Consider the following 14,667-nt stretch of genomic DNA (forward strand, 5'->3'; position numbering starts at 1 on the left):
AAGACAAGAATTTTTACTGAAAGTTTGATTGAACTAACCTGAAAAATTATGTAAGTTAGGTTTTTTTAGGAGAGGAAATCTTCACTGATTCAATATATTTAAAACCTATTACTCTATTTAAGACATTTATTTCTTCTTGTAGCACTTTTGGTATTTTCTACTTTTCAAGGAACTTACCCATTTCATCTAGATTTATTTGGGACTTCCCTGGTGGTCCAGTGGTTAAGACAGCATGCTTCCACTGCAGGGGGCACAGGTTCAGTCCCTGGTCAGAGAACTAAGATCCCACATGCCGTGCACTGTGGCCAAAAAAAAAAAAAAGACAGCCACTGTAACAGGTGTGAGGTGATATCTCATTGTGGTTTTGATTTGCATTTCCCTGATAGTTGGTGATGTTGAGCATCTTTTCATGTTCCTGTTGGCCATTTGGATGTCTTCTTTGGAAAAAAGTCTATTTCGTACCTCTGCCCATTTTTCAACAGGATTGTTTGGGGGTTTTGGTTGTTGTTATTGAGTTGAATGAGTTCTTTCTGTGTTTTGGATTTTAACCCCTTATCAAATATATGATTTGCATATATTTTCTCCCATTCTGTAGGTTGCCTTTTCATTTTGTTGATTGTTTCTTTTGCTGTGCAGAAGCTTTTAAGTTTGATGTAGTCCCACTTTGTGTTTTCTTTTTCTTTTGTTGTTTGTGTTTTTGGTGTCACATCCAAAAAAAATCATTGCCAAGACCACTGTTTTCTATTTTTTAATATTATTTATTTGGCTGCGCCAGGTCTTAGTTGCAGCATGCAGGATCTTTTTTTAGTTGCGGCATGCGGGCTCTTAGTTGCAGCATGCCAGATCTAGTTCCCCGACCAGGGATTGAACCCGGGCCCCCTGCATTGGGAGTGTGGAGTCTTAACCACTGGACCACCAGGGAAGTCCCGCCAAGACTAATGTTGAAGAACTTCTTCCTTACATTTTCTTCTAGGAGTTTTTCTGCTATCAGGTCTTATGTTTAAGTCTTTGATCTATTTCAAGTTAATTTTTGTGCATGGTGTGACATAGGGGTCCAATTTCATTTTTCTGTATGTGCTTATCCAGTTTTCCCAGCACCATTTGTTGAAAAGAGACTATCCTTTGCCCTTGGGTGTTATTGGCTCCCTTGTCAAATATTAATTGACTATACAAGTGGGGCTTTGATTCTAAGTTTTCTGTTCCATTGTTCTATGTCTTTTCCTGCCAGTTCCATACTGTTTTATTTTTTTATATTGGAGTATATTTGATTTACAATGTTGTGTCAGTTTCAGATATACAGCAGAGTGATTTAGTTATACATATACATACATCTGTTCTTTTTCAGATTCTTCTCCCATATAGGTTATTACAGAGTACTGAGTTAAGTTCCCTGTGCTATACAGTATGTCCTTGTTGATTATCTATTTTATATATAGTATTGTGTATATGTTAATCTCAACCTCCTAATTTATCCCTACCCCCACCTTTCCCCTTTGGTAACCATAAGTTTGTTTTCTAAGTTTGTGAGTCTATTTCTGTTTTATAAGTAAGTTCTTTTGTATCATTTTTTTAAGATGCCACATATAATTGATATCATATGATATTTGTCTTTCTCTGACTTACTCCACTTAGTATGATAATCTCTAGGTCCATCAGTGTTGCTGCAAATGGCATTATTTCATTCTCTTTTTATGGCTGAGTAAAATTGCATTGTATATATGGACCACATCTTCTTTAATCATTCATCTGTAGATGGACATTTATGTTGCTTCCATGTCTTGGCTATTGTAAATAATGTTGCTATGAACATTGGGGTGCATGTATCTTTTCAAAGTATGGCTTTCTTCGGATGTATGCCCAGGAGTGGGATTGCTGGATCATATGGAAGCTCTATTTTCAGTTTTTTAAGGAACCTCCAAAGTGTTCTCCATAGTGGCTGTACCAATTTACATTCCCACCAACAGTGTAGGAGGGTTCCCTTTTCTCCACAACCTCTCTAGCATTTATTGTTTGTAGATTTTTTGATGATGGCCATTCTGACTGGTGTGAGGTGATACCTCATTGTAGTTTTGATTTGCATTTCTCTAATAATTAGCAACGTTGAGCATCTTTTCATGTGCTTTTTGGCCATCTGTATGTCTTCTTTGCAGAAATGTCTATTTAAATCTTCTGCCCATTTTTTGATTGGGTTGTTTGTTTTTTTGATATTCAGCTGCATGAGCTGCTTGTATATTTTGGAGATTAATCCCTTGTCAGTAGCTTCATTTGCGAATATTTTCTCCTATTCTGTGGGTTGTCTTTTCATTTTGTTTATGGTTTCCTTTGCTGTGCAAAAGCTTTTAAGTCTAATTAGCTACCTTTTTTTTTTTTAATTACTCTAGGAGGGAGTGTCCAAGAAGATATTGCTGTGATTTATGTCAAAGAGTGTTCTGCCTATGTTTTCCTCTAAGAGTTTTATAGTATCTGGTTTTACATTTAGGTCTTTAATGCATTTTGAGTTTATTTTTGTGTATGGTGTTAGAGAATGTTCTAATTTCATTCTTTTTTTTTTTGGCTGGATTGGGTCTTTGTTGCTGCGCTCAAACTTTCTCTAGTTGCGGTCAGTGGGGGCTACTCTTCGTTGTGGTGTGCAGGCTTCTCATTGAGGTGGCTTCTCTTGTTGCGGAGCACAGGCTCTAGGCGTGCGGGCTTCAGTAGTTGTGGCATGTGGGCTCAGTAGTTGTGGCTCGTGGGCTTAATTGCTCTGCGGCATGTGGGAAATTCCGGACCAGGGCTCAAACCTGTGTCCCCTGCATTGACAGGAGGATACTTAACCACTGCACCACCACGGAAGCCCTAACTTCATTCTTTTACATGTAGCTGTCCAGTTTTCCCAGCACCACTTATTGAAGAGACTGTCTTTTCTCCATTGTATATTCTTGCCTCCTTTGTCGTAGACTAGTTGACCATAGGTATGTGGGTTTATCTCTGGGTTTTCTATACTGTTCCATTGATCTATAAGTCTGTCTTTGTGCCAGTACCATACTGTTTTAATTAATGTAGCTTTATAGTATAGTCTGAAGTCAGGGAGCCTGATTCCTCCAGCTCCATTTTTCTTTCTCAGGATTACTTTGGCTATCGGGGTCTTTTTGTGTCTCCATTCATTGATGAGCTCTAGTAGTTTTCTGGTAGCATCTTTAGGATTTTCTATGTATAGTATCATGTCATCTGCAAACAGTGACAGTTTTACTTCTTCTTTTCCAGTTTGGATTCCTTTTATTTCTTTTTCTTCTCTGATTGCCGTGGCTAGGACTTCTAAAACTATGTTGAGTAAAAGTGGCGAGAGTAGACATCCTTGTCTTGTTCCTGTTCTTAGAAGACATGCTTTCAGCTTTTCACCGTTGAGTATGTTAGCTGTAGGTTTGTCATATATGGCCTTTACTATGTTGAGGTAGGTTCCCTCTTTGCCCACTTTCTAGAGAGTTTTCATCATAAATGGGTGTTGGATTTTGTCAAAAACTTTTTCTGCTTCTGCTGACATGATCATATGGTTTTTATTCTTCAATTTGTTAATGTGGTTTATCACACTGATTGATTTGCAGATATTGAAAAAATCCTTGCACCCCTGGGATAAATCCCACTTGATCATGGTGTGTGATCCTTTTAGTGTATTGTTGGGTTCAGTTTGCTAGTATTTTTTTTTTTTTTTTTTGGCTGTGTTGGGTCTTTGTTGCTGTGCAGAGGCTTTTTCTAGTTGCATTGAGTGGGGGCTACTCTTCGTTGCGGTGCACGGGCTTCTTATTGTGGTGGCTTCTCGTTGTGGAGCACGGACTCTAGGCACACAGGCTTCAGTAGTTGTGGCACGTGGACTCAGTAGTTTTGGCTCACGGGCTGTAGAGTGCAAGCTCAGTAGTTGTGGTGCACGGCCTTAGTTGCTCCATGGCATTTGGGATCTTCCTGGACCAGGGCTCGAACCTGTGTCCCCTTCATTGGCAGGTGGATTCTTAACCACTGCGCCACCAGGGAAGTCCCGGTTTGCTAGTATTTTGTTGAGGATTTTTGCATCTATGTTCATCAGTGATATTGGCCCGTAACTTTCTTTTTTTGTGGTATCTTTGTCTGGTTTTGGTATCTTTGTCTCTTTTGGTATCAGGGTGATGGTGTCCTCGTAGAATGAGCTTGGGAGTGTTCCTTCCTCTGCAAGTTTTTGAATTAGTTTGAGAAGGATAGGTGTTAGCTCTTCTCTAAATGTTGGATAGAATTTGCCTGTGAAGCCATCTGGTCCTGCACTTTTGTTTGTTGGAAGTTTTAAAATCATTGTTTCAATTTCATTACTTGTGATTGGCCTGTTCATATTTTCTATTTCCTGGTTCAGTCTTGGAAGCGTCTACCTTTCTAAGAATTTATCCATTTCTTCTAGGTTGTCCATTTTATTGGCATATTGTTGCTTGTCATAGTCTCTTATGATCCTTTGTATTTCTGTGATGTCTGTTGTAACTTCTCCTTTTTCATTTCTAATTTTATTGATTTGAGCCCTCTCCCCTTTTTTTTTGTTTAAAGATTTTTAAAAAATATTTATTTATTTATTTATTTATTTTTGGCTGTGTTGGGTCTTCATTTCTGTGCAAGGGCTTTCTCTAGTTGCGGCAAGCGGGGGCCACTCTTCATCGCGGTGCACGGGCCTCTCACTATCGCGGCCTCTCTTGTTGCGGAGCACAGGCTCCAGACGTGCAGGCTCAGTAGTTGTGGCTCACGGGCCTAGTTGCTCCGCGGCATGTGGGATCTTCCCAGACCAGGGCTCGAACCCGTGTCCCCTGCATTGGCAGGCGGATTCCCAACCACTGCGCCACCAGGGGAGCCCCAAAGATTTTTTTTTTTTTTGATGTGGACCATTTTTAAAGTCTTTATTGAATTTGTTACAATATAGCTTCTGTTTTATGTTTTGGTTTTTTCACCATGAGGCATGTGGGATCTTAGCTGCTCAACCAGTGATTGAGCCCACACACCTTGCATTGGGAGGTGAAGTGTTAACCATTGGACCACTAGGGAAGTCCCTCCCTTTTTTTCTTGATGAATCTGGCTAAAGGTTTATCAATTTTGTTTATCTTTTCAAAGAACCAGCTTTTAGTTGCAATGTTTTCTTCATCTCTCTTTCATTTATTTCTTCTCTGATCTTTATGATTTTTTCTGCTAACTTTGTGTTTTGTTTGTTCTTCTTTCTCTAGTTGTTTATTTGAGATTTTTCTTGTTTCCTCAGGTAAGAGCATATTGCTGTAAACTTCCCTCTTAGAACTGCTTTTTCAGCGTCCCTTAGATTTTGAATCATCATGTTTTCATTTTCATTTGTCTCTAGGAATTTTTCAATTTCTCTTTGATTTCTTCAGTGATCCATTGGTTGTTTAATAGTATATTGTTTAGCCTCCACGTGTTTGTGTTTTTTACAGTTTTTTTCTTGTAGTTGATTTCTAATCTCACAGCGTTGTGGTTGGAAAAGATGCTTGATATGATTTCAGTTTTCTTAAATTTATCAAGGGTTGCTTTGTGGCCCAGCATGTGATCTATCCTGGAGAATGTTCTGTGTGCACTTGAGAAGAATGTGTATTCTGCTGCTTTCAGATGGAATGCTCTATAAATATCAATTAAGTCCATCAGGTCTAATGTGTCATTTAAAGCTTGTGTTTCCTTATTAATTTTCTGTCTGGATGATCTGCCCATTGATGTAAGTGGGTTGTTAAGTCCCCCACTATTATTGTGTTACTATTGATTTCTCCTTTTATGACTGTTAGCATTTGCCTTATATATCGAAGTGCTCCTATGTTGGGTGCATATATATTTATAATTGTTATATCTTCTTCTTGGATTGATACCTTGATCATTATGTAGTGTCCTTCTTTGTCTCTTTATAACAGTCTTTATTTTAAAGTCTATTTTGTCTGATATGAGTATTGCTACTCCAGCTTTCTTTTGATTTTCGTTTGCATGGAATATCTTTTTCCATCCCCTCACTTTCAGTCTATGTGTCCCTAGATCTGAAGTGGGTCTCTTTTAGACAGCCTGTATATAGGTCTTGTTTTTGTATCCATTCAGCAAGTCTGTGTCTTTTGGTTGGAGCATCTAATCCTTTTACATTTAAGGTAATTATTGATATGTATATCCTTATTGCCATTTTGTTAATTGTTTGGGGATTGTTTTTGAAGGTCTTTCTTCTTCCCTTCCTCTTTTGTTCCCTTCTCTTGTGATTTGATGACTATCTTTACTGTTGTGTTTGCATTCCTTTTTCCTTTTTGTGTGTATATCTATTGTAGATTTTTGGTTTGCAGTTACCATGAGGTTTGATATAGCAGTCTATTATATATCCAAGATTGTTTTAAGTTGCTGGTCTCTTAATTTCAAATGCATTTCCAGTATCCTGCATTTGTACTCTCCTCTTCTCACGATTGCTGGCGGTTTTTTAAATAAATTTATTTAATTTATTTATTTTTGGCTGCATTGGGTCTTCGTTGCTGTGCATGGGCTTTCTCTAGTTGTGGTGAGTGGGGGCTACTCTTTGTTGCGGTGCACGGGCTTCTCATTGTGGTGGCTTCTCTTTTTGCGGAGCATGGGCTCTAGGCACGCAGGCTCAGTAGTTGTGGCTCGCGGGCTCTAGATCGCAGGCTCAGTAGTTGTGGCGCACGGGCTTAGTTGCTCCGCGGCATGTGGGATCTTCCTGGGCCAGGGCTCCAACCCGTGTCCCCTGCATTGGCAGGTGGATTCTTAACCACTGCGCCACCAGGGAAGCCCCGCGATTGCTGGTTTTGATATCATATTTGTGTATGGATGATTTCTACCTTTACTGAGCTTTACCATTCGTAATTTTCTTTTTCCCAGTTGTGAGCTTTTCTTTTCCACCTAGAGATGTTCATCTAGCATCTGTTGTAAAGTTGGTTGGTGGTGCAAAATTCTCTTAGCATTTGCTTGTCTGTAAAGCTTTTTATTTCTCTGTTGAATCTGAACGAGAGCCTTGCTGGGTAGAGTATTCTTGGTTTTAGGTTTTTCCCTTTCATCACTTTAAATATATCATGCCACTCTCTTCTGGCCTGCAGAATTTCTGCTGAAAAATAAGCTATAACCTTATGGGGATTCCCTTGTATGTTATTTGTTGCTTTTCCCTTGTTGATTTTAATATTTTCTGTCTTTAATTTTTGTCATTTTTATTAATATGTGTCTTGGTGTGTTCCTCCTTGGGTTTATGCTGTAAGGGACTCTCTGCGCTTCCTGGACTTGGGTGACTGTTTCCTTTCCCATGTTCGGGAAGTTTTCAGCTATTATCTCTTCAAATATTTTCGAGGCCCTACTCTCTCTCTTCTTCTGGGACCCCTATAATGCGAATGATGGTGCATTTAATGTCCCAGAGGTCTCTTAAATGATCCTCATTTGTTTTCATTCTTTTTTCTTTATTCAGTTCTGTGGCAGTGATTTCCACCATTTTGTCTTCCAGCTCACTTATCCGTTCTTCTGCCTTATTTATTCTGCTATTGATTCCTTCTAGTGTATTTTTCATTTCAGTTATTGTTCATCTCTGTTTGTTTGTTCTTTAAATTTTCTAGCCCTTTGTTAAACATTTCTTGTATCTTCTCGATCTTTGCCTCCATTCTTTGTCCAAGATCATGGATCATCTTTACTATCATTACTCCTAATTCTTTTTCAGGTAAATTGCCTATCTCCATTTCATGTAGTTGTTCTTCTAGAGTTTTATCTTGTTCCTTCGTCTGGAACATATTCCTCTGCTGCCTCATTATATCTAACTTTCTGTGTTTGCAGCCCCACAGGCTGCAGGATTATAGTTCCTCTTGCTTCTGGTGTCTGGCCCCTGGTGGATGAGGCTGGTCTAAGAGGCTTGTGCAGGCTTCCTGGTGCGAGGGACTTGTGCCTTTCCACTGGTGGGTGGAGCTGTGTCTTGTCCCTCTGGTGGGCAGGGCTGGATCAAGGGGTGGGTTTAGAGGTGGCTGTGGGCTCAGGAAGACTTTACGGCAGCCTGTCTGCTGATGGGTGGGGCTGTGTTCCTGCCCTGTTGGTTGTTTGGCCTGAGGCATGCCTGCACTGTAGCTTTCAGGCTTTTGGGTGGGGTGAGGTGTTGGCATCAAAATGGTGGCCTCCAGGACAGCTCCCGCCAGTGAGTAGTCAGTACCTCTGCCACCAGTGTCCTTGTCCCCACAGTGAGCCACAGCTGCCCTCTGCCTCCCCAGGAGACCCTCAAAGACCAGCAGGTAGGTCTGGCCCAGGCTTCTATGAAGTCACTGCTTTTTCCCTAGGTCCTGGTATACGTGAGACCTTGTGTGCACCCACCAGGAGTGGCGTTTGTTTCTCCCAGTCCTGTGGCGTTCCTGTGATCAAGTCCCATTGGCCTTCAAAGCCAAGTGCTCTGGAGTCTCCTCCTCCGATGCCAGACCCTCAGACTGTGGAGCCTGATGTCGGGCTCAGAACTCTCACTCCTGTGGGAGAACTTCTGCAATATAATTGTTTTCCAGTTTGTGGGTCACCCACCCAGTGGGTATGGGATTTGATTGTATCACAGATGCACCTCTCCTACCATCTCATCGTGGCTTTCTCTTTGTCTTTGGAAGTAGAATATCTTTTTGGTAGGTTCCAGTACTTTTTTGTTGATGGTTGTTCAGCAGTTAGTTGTGATTTTGGTGTTTTCGTGAGAGGAGGTGAGCTCAGGCCCTTCTACTCTGCCATCTTGTCCCAAAGTCCCATACTGTTTTAATTACTTTAGCTTTGTAGTATAGTTGAAGTCAGGAAGTGTGTTACCACAAGCTTTGTTATTCTTTCTCAGGATTGCTTTGGCTGTTTGGAGTCTTTTGTGGTTCCACACAAATTTTAGGATTGTCTTTTTCTATTTTTGTGAAGAACGCCTTTGGAATTTTGATAAGAATTTTTATAGGGTTTGTGTTGAATCTATAGATAGCTTTGAATAGTATACACTTTTTAGCAATATAATTCTTCTGATCCATGAAAATGGAATGTCTTTCCATTTGTGCTGTCTTCGATTTCTTTCAACAAAGACTTGTTTTTGTTGTACAGATTTTTCACTTCCTTGGTTAAATTTATTCCTAGGTATTCTTTTACTCAGCATAATTGAGATTAATCAATGTTGCATGTATTGATAGTTTAGTCTTTTTTACTGATGAGTAGTATCCCATTGTTCATACCAACGTGTTTTCCCATCATCTGTTGATAGACATTTGGATTATTCCACCATTGTAGTTTTAATTTGCATTCCGCTAATGACTAATGATGTTGAAATTTTTTTCATATACTTGTTTGCCATCCATATATCTTCTTTGGTGAAATGTCCGAAACTTTTGTCCATTTTTTCTTGTTTTTGTTTTATTTTCTTACTGTTGAGTTTTGAGAATTGTTTATGTATTCTGAATGTAAGTCCTTTATCAGATATGTGACTTACAAATATTTTCTTCTTGTCTATGATGTGTCTTTTCATTCTCTTAACAGTGTCTTTAAAAGAGTAGAAGTTGTTAATTTTGATTAAGTCCAGTTTTATCAATTTTTTTGTGTGTGTGGCTTATGCTTTTGGTGTTGTGTCTGAGAAACCTTTGTGTAACCCGCAACAGTGAGAGGCCCGCGCACCGCAATGAAGAGTGGCCCCCACTCGCCGCAACTAGAGAAAGCCCTAGCACAGAAACGAAGACCCAACACAGCCAAAAAGAAAGAAAGAAAGAAAGAAAAAAATATATATATATGAGATGGAAATATTCTGGAATTAGATAGTGGTAATGGTTGCACAACATCGTGAACATACTAGAACCCACTGAATTGTACCTATTTTTAAATGGTTCAAATGTTTAACTTTGTTGTGTGAATTTTATCTCAATAAAAGTTTTAATATGAATATAATTCACTACGTTAAAGATTAAAAAAGAAAAAACATGATCACCTCAATGGATGCAGAAAAAGCATCTGATAAAACTCAACATCTGTTCATGATTTTAGAAAGAAAGCAAACAAGGAACAGAAGGAAATTTCTTTATTCTGATAAAGGGTATATACCAGAACCCCACAGCAAACAACCTATTTGATGGTGAAACATTAGAAGAAATTCCTTTAAAGTCATCCAACATTGTACTAAACATTGTACTATTTTGTACATTGTACTATTCACTTTTGTGAAGTCACAAAAATTTTTCTCCTCTGTTTTCTTTTAGAAAACTTATAGGTTTTAGTTTTACATTTAGGGTTATGATCATTTTGAGTTAATTTTTGTATGTGGTGCAAGGTATAGATCGAGTTTTAATTTTTTGCATATGGATATTCAGTTGATCCAGAGTCTTTCTTATGATTCTTCTTTTTTATGATTTATTTTTGTATATTTATATTGCTATTACACGTAACTCTTTAAGCATATTTGTAAAGAGTATTTAAAATTTTTGGTCTGTGTCAAAGGTCAGATTTCCCCAGGAAACAGATTTTGTGACTGAGATTTGGCAAGAAGTGAGGGAAGCAGGATTGAGTAGAGAGGGGAAATAAACTGTGATGTGGTTGCAGCAGAAGACTTGGCCATCTTATGCAGAGCTCTGAAGCTAGAATGGCCCTTCAGAGATGTCCCAAATTGAGGTTAGAGGGCTAGGCCATTGTACCTCTGCAACTATCAGAAATTGGTTCCTCAGGAGGGAACCATGGGCAAGGTAGCTCCCTTTAGCCAAAAGCGCCAGTAACAGGCAGTACTTTGAACAGCTGGGGTATGGGAAACCTCAGTCTTACAGGGGATATCTCACTATACTAGCCACTCAGTCAGTTCTAAAACTTCTGCTTCAGATGGTATGTGTTACCTAGTCTGTTGTATTTCTTTTACTCTTCCCATGTCTAATTTTTTTTTAATTAATTAATTAATTATTTATTTTTGGCTGTGTTGGGTCTTTGTTTCTGCGCGAGGGCTTTTCTCTAGTTGCGGCAAGTGGGGGGCCACTCTTCATCGCGGTGCGTGGGCCTCTCACCATCGCGGCCTCTCCCGTTGCAGAGCAGAGGCTCCAGATGCGCAGGCTCAGTAGTTGTGGCCCACGGACCCAGTTGCTCCGCGGCATGTGGGATTCTCCCAGACCAGGGCTCGAACCCGTGTCCTCTGCATCGGCAGGCAGACTCTCAACCACTGCGCCACCAGGGAAGCCCCTAATTATTTTGACCTGTGTGCTTATATTCCCCTGGGGGTGTCAGCTATTTTGTCTAGTATTGTGTATTAGAGAAGGGCCAAAGGCCAGTTCCTAATCTGTATCAGTTCCAGTGAGAGAGGGTAAAGGGGATGAGCACCAGGGTAGAGATTCCAGGAATCCTGAATCAACATTGATCACTTCACCGGGCAAATCCTAGTCAGGATCCTTTGATGCTGGTAACGGCTATGTAGTTGATTTTTTGTATCTCAGTCATCAAGCTTGCCGAATTCTCTTACTAGTTCTAATAATCTATATGTCAGTTCTCTTGGACTTTCTGTGCAGGTAGTGAGTGACATTATCTGTCAATAGTAACAGTTTTGTTTCTTCCTTTTCAGTTTTTTTTTTTTTTTCTTCTATATTGGCAAGTCTTTAGTACAATGTTGGATGACTTTAAAGGAATTTCTTCTAATGTTTCACCATCAAATAGGTTGTTTGCTGTGGGGTTCTGGTATATACCCTTTATCAGAATAAAGAAATTTCCTTCTGTTCCTTGTTTGCTTTCTTTCTAAAATCATGAACAGATGTTGAGTTTTATCAGATGCTTTTTCTGCATCCATTGAGGTGATCATGTTTTTTCTTTTTTAATCTTTAATGTAGTGAATTATATTCATATTAAAACTTTTATTGAGATAAAATTCACACAACAAAGTTAAACATTTGAACCATTTAAAAATAGGTACAATTCAGTGGGTTTTAGTATGTTCACGATGTTGTGCAACCATTACCACTATCTAATTCCAGAATATTTCCATCTCATATATTTTTTTCTTTCTTTCTTTCTTTCTTTCTTTCTTTCTTTCCTTCCTTCCTTCCTTCCTTCCTTCCTTCCTTCCTTCCTTCCTTTCTTTTTCTTTCTTTCTTTCTTTCTTTCTGTTGCGGCGAGTGGGGGCCACTCTTCATTGCGGTGCGTGGGCCTCTCACTGTTGCGGCCTCCCTTGTTGCGGAGCACAGGCTCCAGACGCTCAGGCTCAGTAGTTGCGGCTCACGGGCCTAGTCGCTCCGTGGCACATGGGATCTTCCCAGACCAGGGCTCGAACCCGTGTCCCCTGCATTGGCAGGCAGATTCTCAACCACTGCGCCATCAGGGAAGCCCTCATATTTTTTTAACTGTTAAACTTTTATTCCTGGGATTAACCCAGTGTGGTCATGGTATATATTCTTTTTTCCAATACCTTGCTGGGTTTGTACAAAACCATTCTTTATAGGAGTTTTCATTGTAATGAAACTTTGACCCTGTTTTTTTTTTTTTCCCCCACATCTTTACTGGAGTATAATTGCTTTACAATGTTGTGTTAGTTTCTGCTGTACAACAAAGTGAATCAGCTATATGTATACATATATCCCCATATCCCCTCCCTCTTGAGCCTCCCTCCCACCCTCCCTATTCCACCCCTCCAGGTCATCACAAAGCACCGAGCTGATCTCCCTGTGCTGTGCAGCAGCTTCCCACTAGCCATGTATTTCACATTTGGTAGTGTATATATGTCAGTGCTGCTCTCTCACTTCGTCCCAGCTTCCCCTTCCTGCCCTGTGTCCTCAATTGACCCTGTTTTATTGGTTCTTTTCACAGCATCTCTGGAAGCTGATGGTGGAAGAGTCAGATTTACTGGGTCAGCTGAAGGTAATAGCTTAGCTGTTCTTTTTTACTCTTAAAATGATGCTGGTGGACAATGACTTTATTCTCTATCGTCTCCTGAGAGCACTGGTTGCCTGTCCCCAGACTTCGAGTGGCTCCTTATGTCTTCATCCAAGTGGGCAAACTCCATCTAATGCTACAGGTTTATTACAGTACAAAGCTTCGGCTGTTTACTTTCTTCTGGCATTATTGTGTTTTCATTGAATAAATGATATCAAAGACACACCAGTCATCCTGCCATTACTAAGTATGCCCCTTTAAAATGCCAAAAGCCTACGACCTTTTGTAGGTTGGGCTCAAACTGATGAAATTGGAAATTATATGCGTAATTCTCTTAGGATAGTGAAAAGCTCTGCTGGATTACTGAATTGTAAATTGAAATTCTTTCTGCAGATCATTAAAGACTTTTACCTTCTGGGACGTGGAGAACTGTTTCAGGCCTTCATTGATACAGCTCAACACATGTTAAAAACACCGCCCACTGCAGTAACTGAACATGGTAATTGCCCTGGGGCCCAAGAATTACCAGCTTACTGAAGTTGTAGTGTATTTCTTAGCTGCTGCCAAACCGTTTAGGCCTGGTCCACATAAGAGCAGCCTAGTGAGTTACAGAGAGTGTTTCCAAAATGGAAGGCCACTCAGGTAGGCTCACACTGTTGTTACTGGGAGCAGCTTTAGCTCGTGACCCTTCCTGGAAGGGTTGGTACAGGCCTTCAAACCACTATTTCATCTCATCAGATTATAGCCATATATTTCTTAAGAGACATATTGAGATTTTTTTTTTTTTGGCTATGCCGTGTGGCATGTGGGATCTTAGTTCCCCGATCAGGAATCAAACCCGTGCCCCCTGCATTAGGAACGTGGAGTCTTAACCACTGGACTGCCAGGGAAGTCCCCATATTGGGACTTATTGCCACTTGTTGTATTAGAACTCTTTAGGCTGTCAGTGATGGAATACTAACTAAAAGGGGAGTATATTTGCTATTGTATCTGTAACTCCAGTGGGATAGGGATATATCTGGTCCTGAGAACTGAAACTAGGGATTGCTAGGATTCTCTCTCTTACCTTGTCTATGCCTCTTGTGTGCTCTTTGATGGCCTTCCAGTCCCATCTGGCCACATGGCCACCAGCAGCTCCCAGGAACATACAGAGTCTACTGGGGGGAGTCAAACCTGGTCTCTCTGGTAGCAAGTTAAGGGATTCCAGGAAAAGGGTTTCGATTAGCCCAACTGGATCATATACCTATCCCTGTATCAAAGAGGTCAGACTAAGATACGCCTACTTCGGGGACTTACCTTGTGGTCCAGTGGTTTAAGACTCTGTGCTTCCACTGCAGGGGGCACGGGTTCGATCCCTGGTCGGGGAACTACGATACCGCATGCCACAAGGTGCAGCCAAAAAAAAAAAAAAAAAAGGAAGATATGCCTACTTCAGTAAAGTGTTCACCTTTGACCAACGGGAAGGATCACCATTCCCATTCAAACTACTTGAGGAGAGTTACGTAAGGATCAGAGTCAAAAAAGAGGGGAGTTGGGCAGGAGGGGAGACAGGGTTGCCGTTTTTCTAGCTCTATAAAACAACAGATGTCCATTGTGCTTACATAGGACTTTCTTGGTTGCAAGAAAACCCAATTCAAATTCACTTAAGCAAAGGAAAAAAGAGAATTTATTGATTCTCAAAACTGAAAAGGTCAGAGGTAAGATGGCTCTAGGCAGTTTTGCTCCAAGGCTTACATGACACCTTCAGGACTTGGTGTCATTCCATCTTTCACCTCTGCCTTTTCTTCTGAGACAGGCCTGCTCCGTATGGTAGCAAGATGGCCTGCAACCAAGTTCACATCCTACTGA

At 40.4% G+C, this 14,667-nt stretch overlaps 1 protein-coding gene across 4 annotated transcripts in view; it reads left to right on the top strand.

Moving 5' to 3' along the window:
* The window catches only part of TUBGCP4 (tubulin gamma complex component 4), a 48,715-nt gene that overhangs the window by 24,552 nt on the left and 9,496 nt on the right, over positions 1-14,667 (top strand). For all 4 annotated transcript variants that reach the window (XR_011074808.1, XM_068550372.1, XM_068550386.1 and 1 more), the window contains exons 10-11: positions 12,754-12,804; positions 13,213-13,318. Coding sequence is in view for 3 of the 4 variants with exons in the window: in XM_068550372.1 (XP_068406473.1) it covers positions 12,754-12,804; positions 13,213-13,318 (157 nt within the window). In the remaining variant the exon portion in view is untranslated. The remainder of the gene's footprint in view (positions 1-12,753; positions 12,805-13,212; positions 13,319-14,667) is intronic.

This window comes from Eschrichtius robustus, chromosome 1, assembly GCF_028021215.1.
Source record: "Eschrichtius robustus isolate mEscRob2 chromosome 1, mEscRob2.pri, whole genome shotgun sequence".
In the NCBI taxonomy this organism is placed as follows: domain Eukaryota; kingdom Metazoa; phylum Chordata; class Mammalia; order Artiodactyla; family Eschrichtiidae; genus Eschrichtius; species Eschrichtius robustus.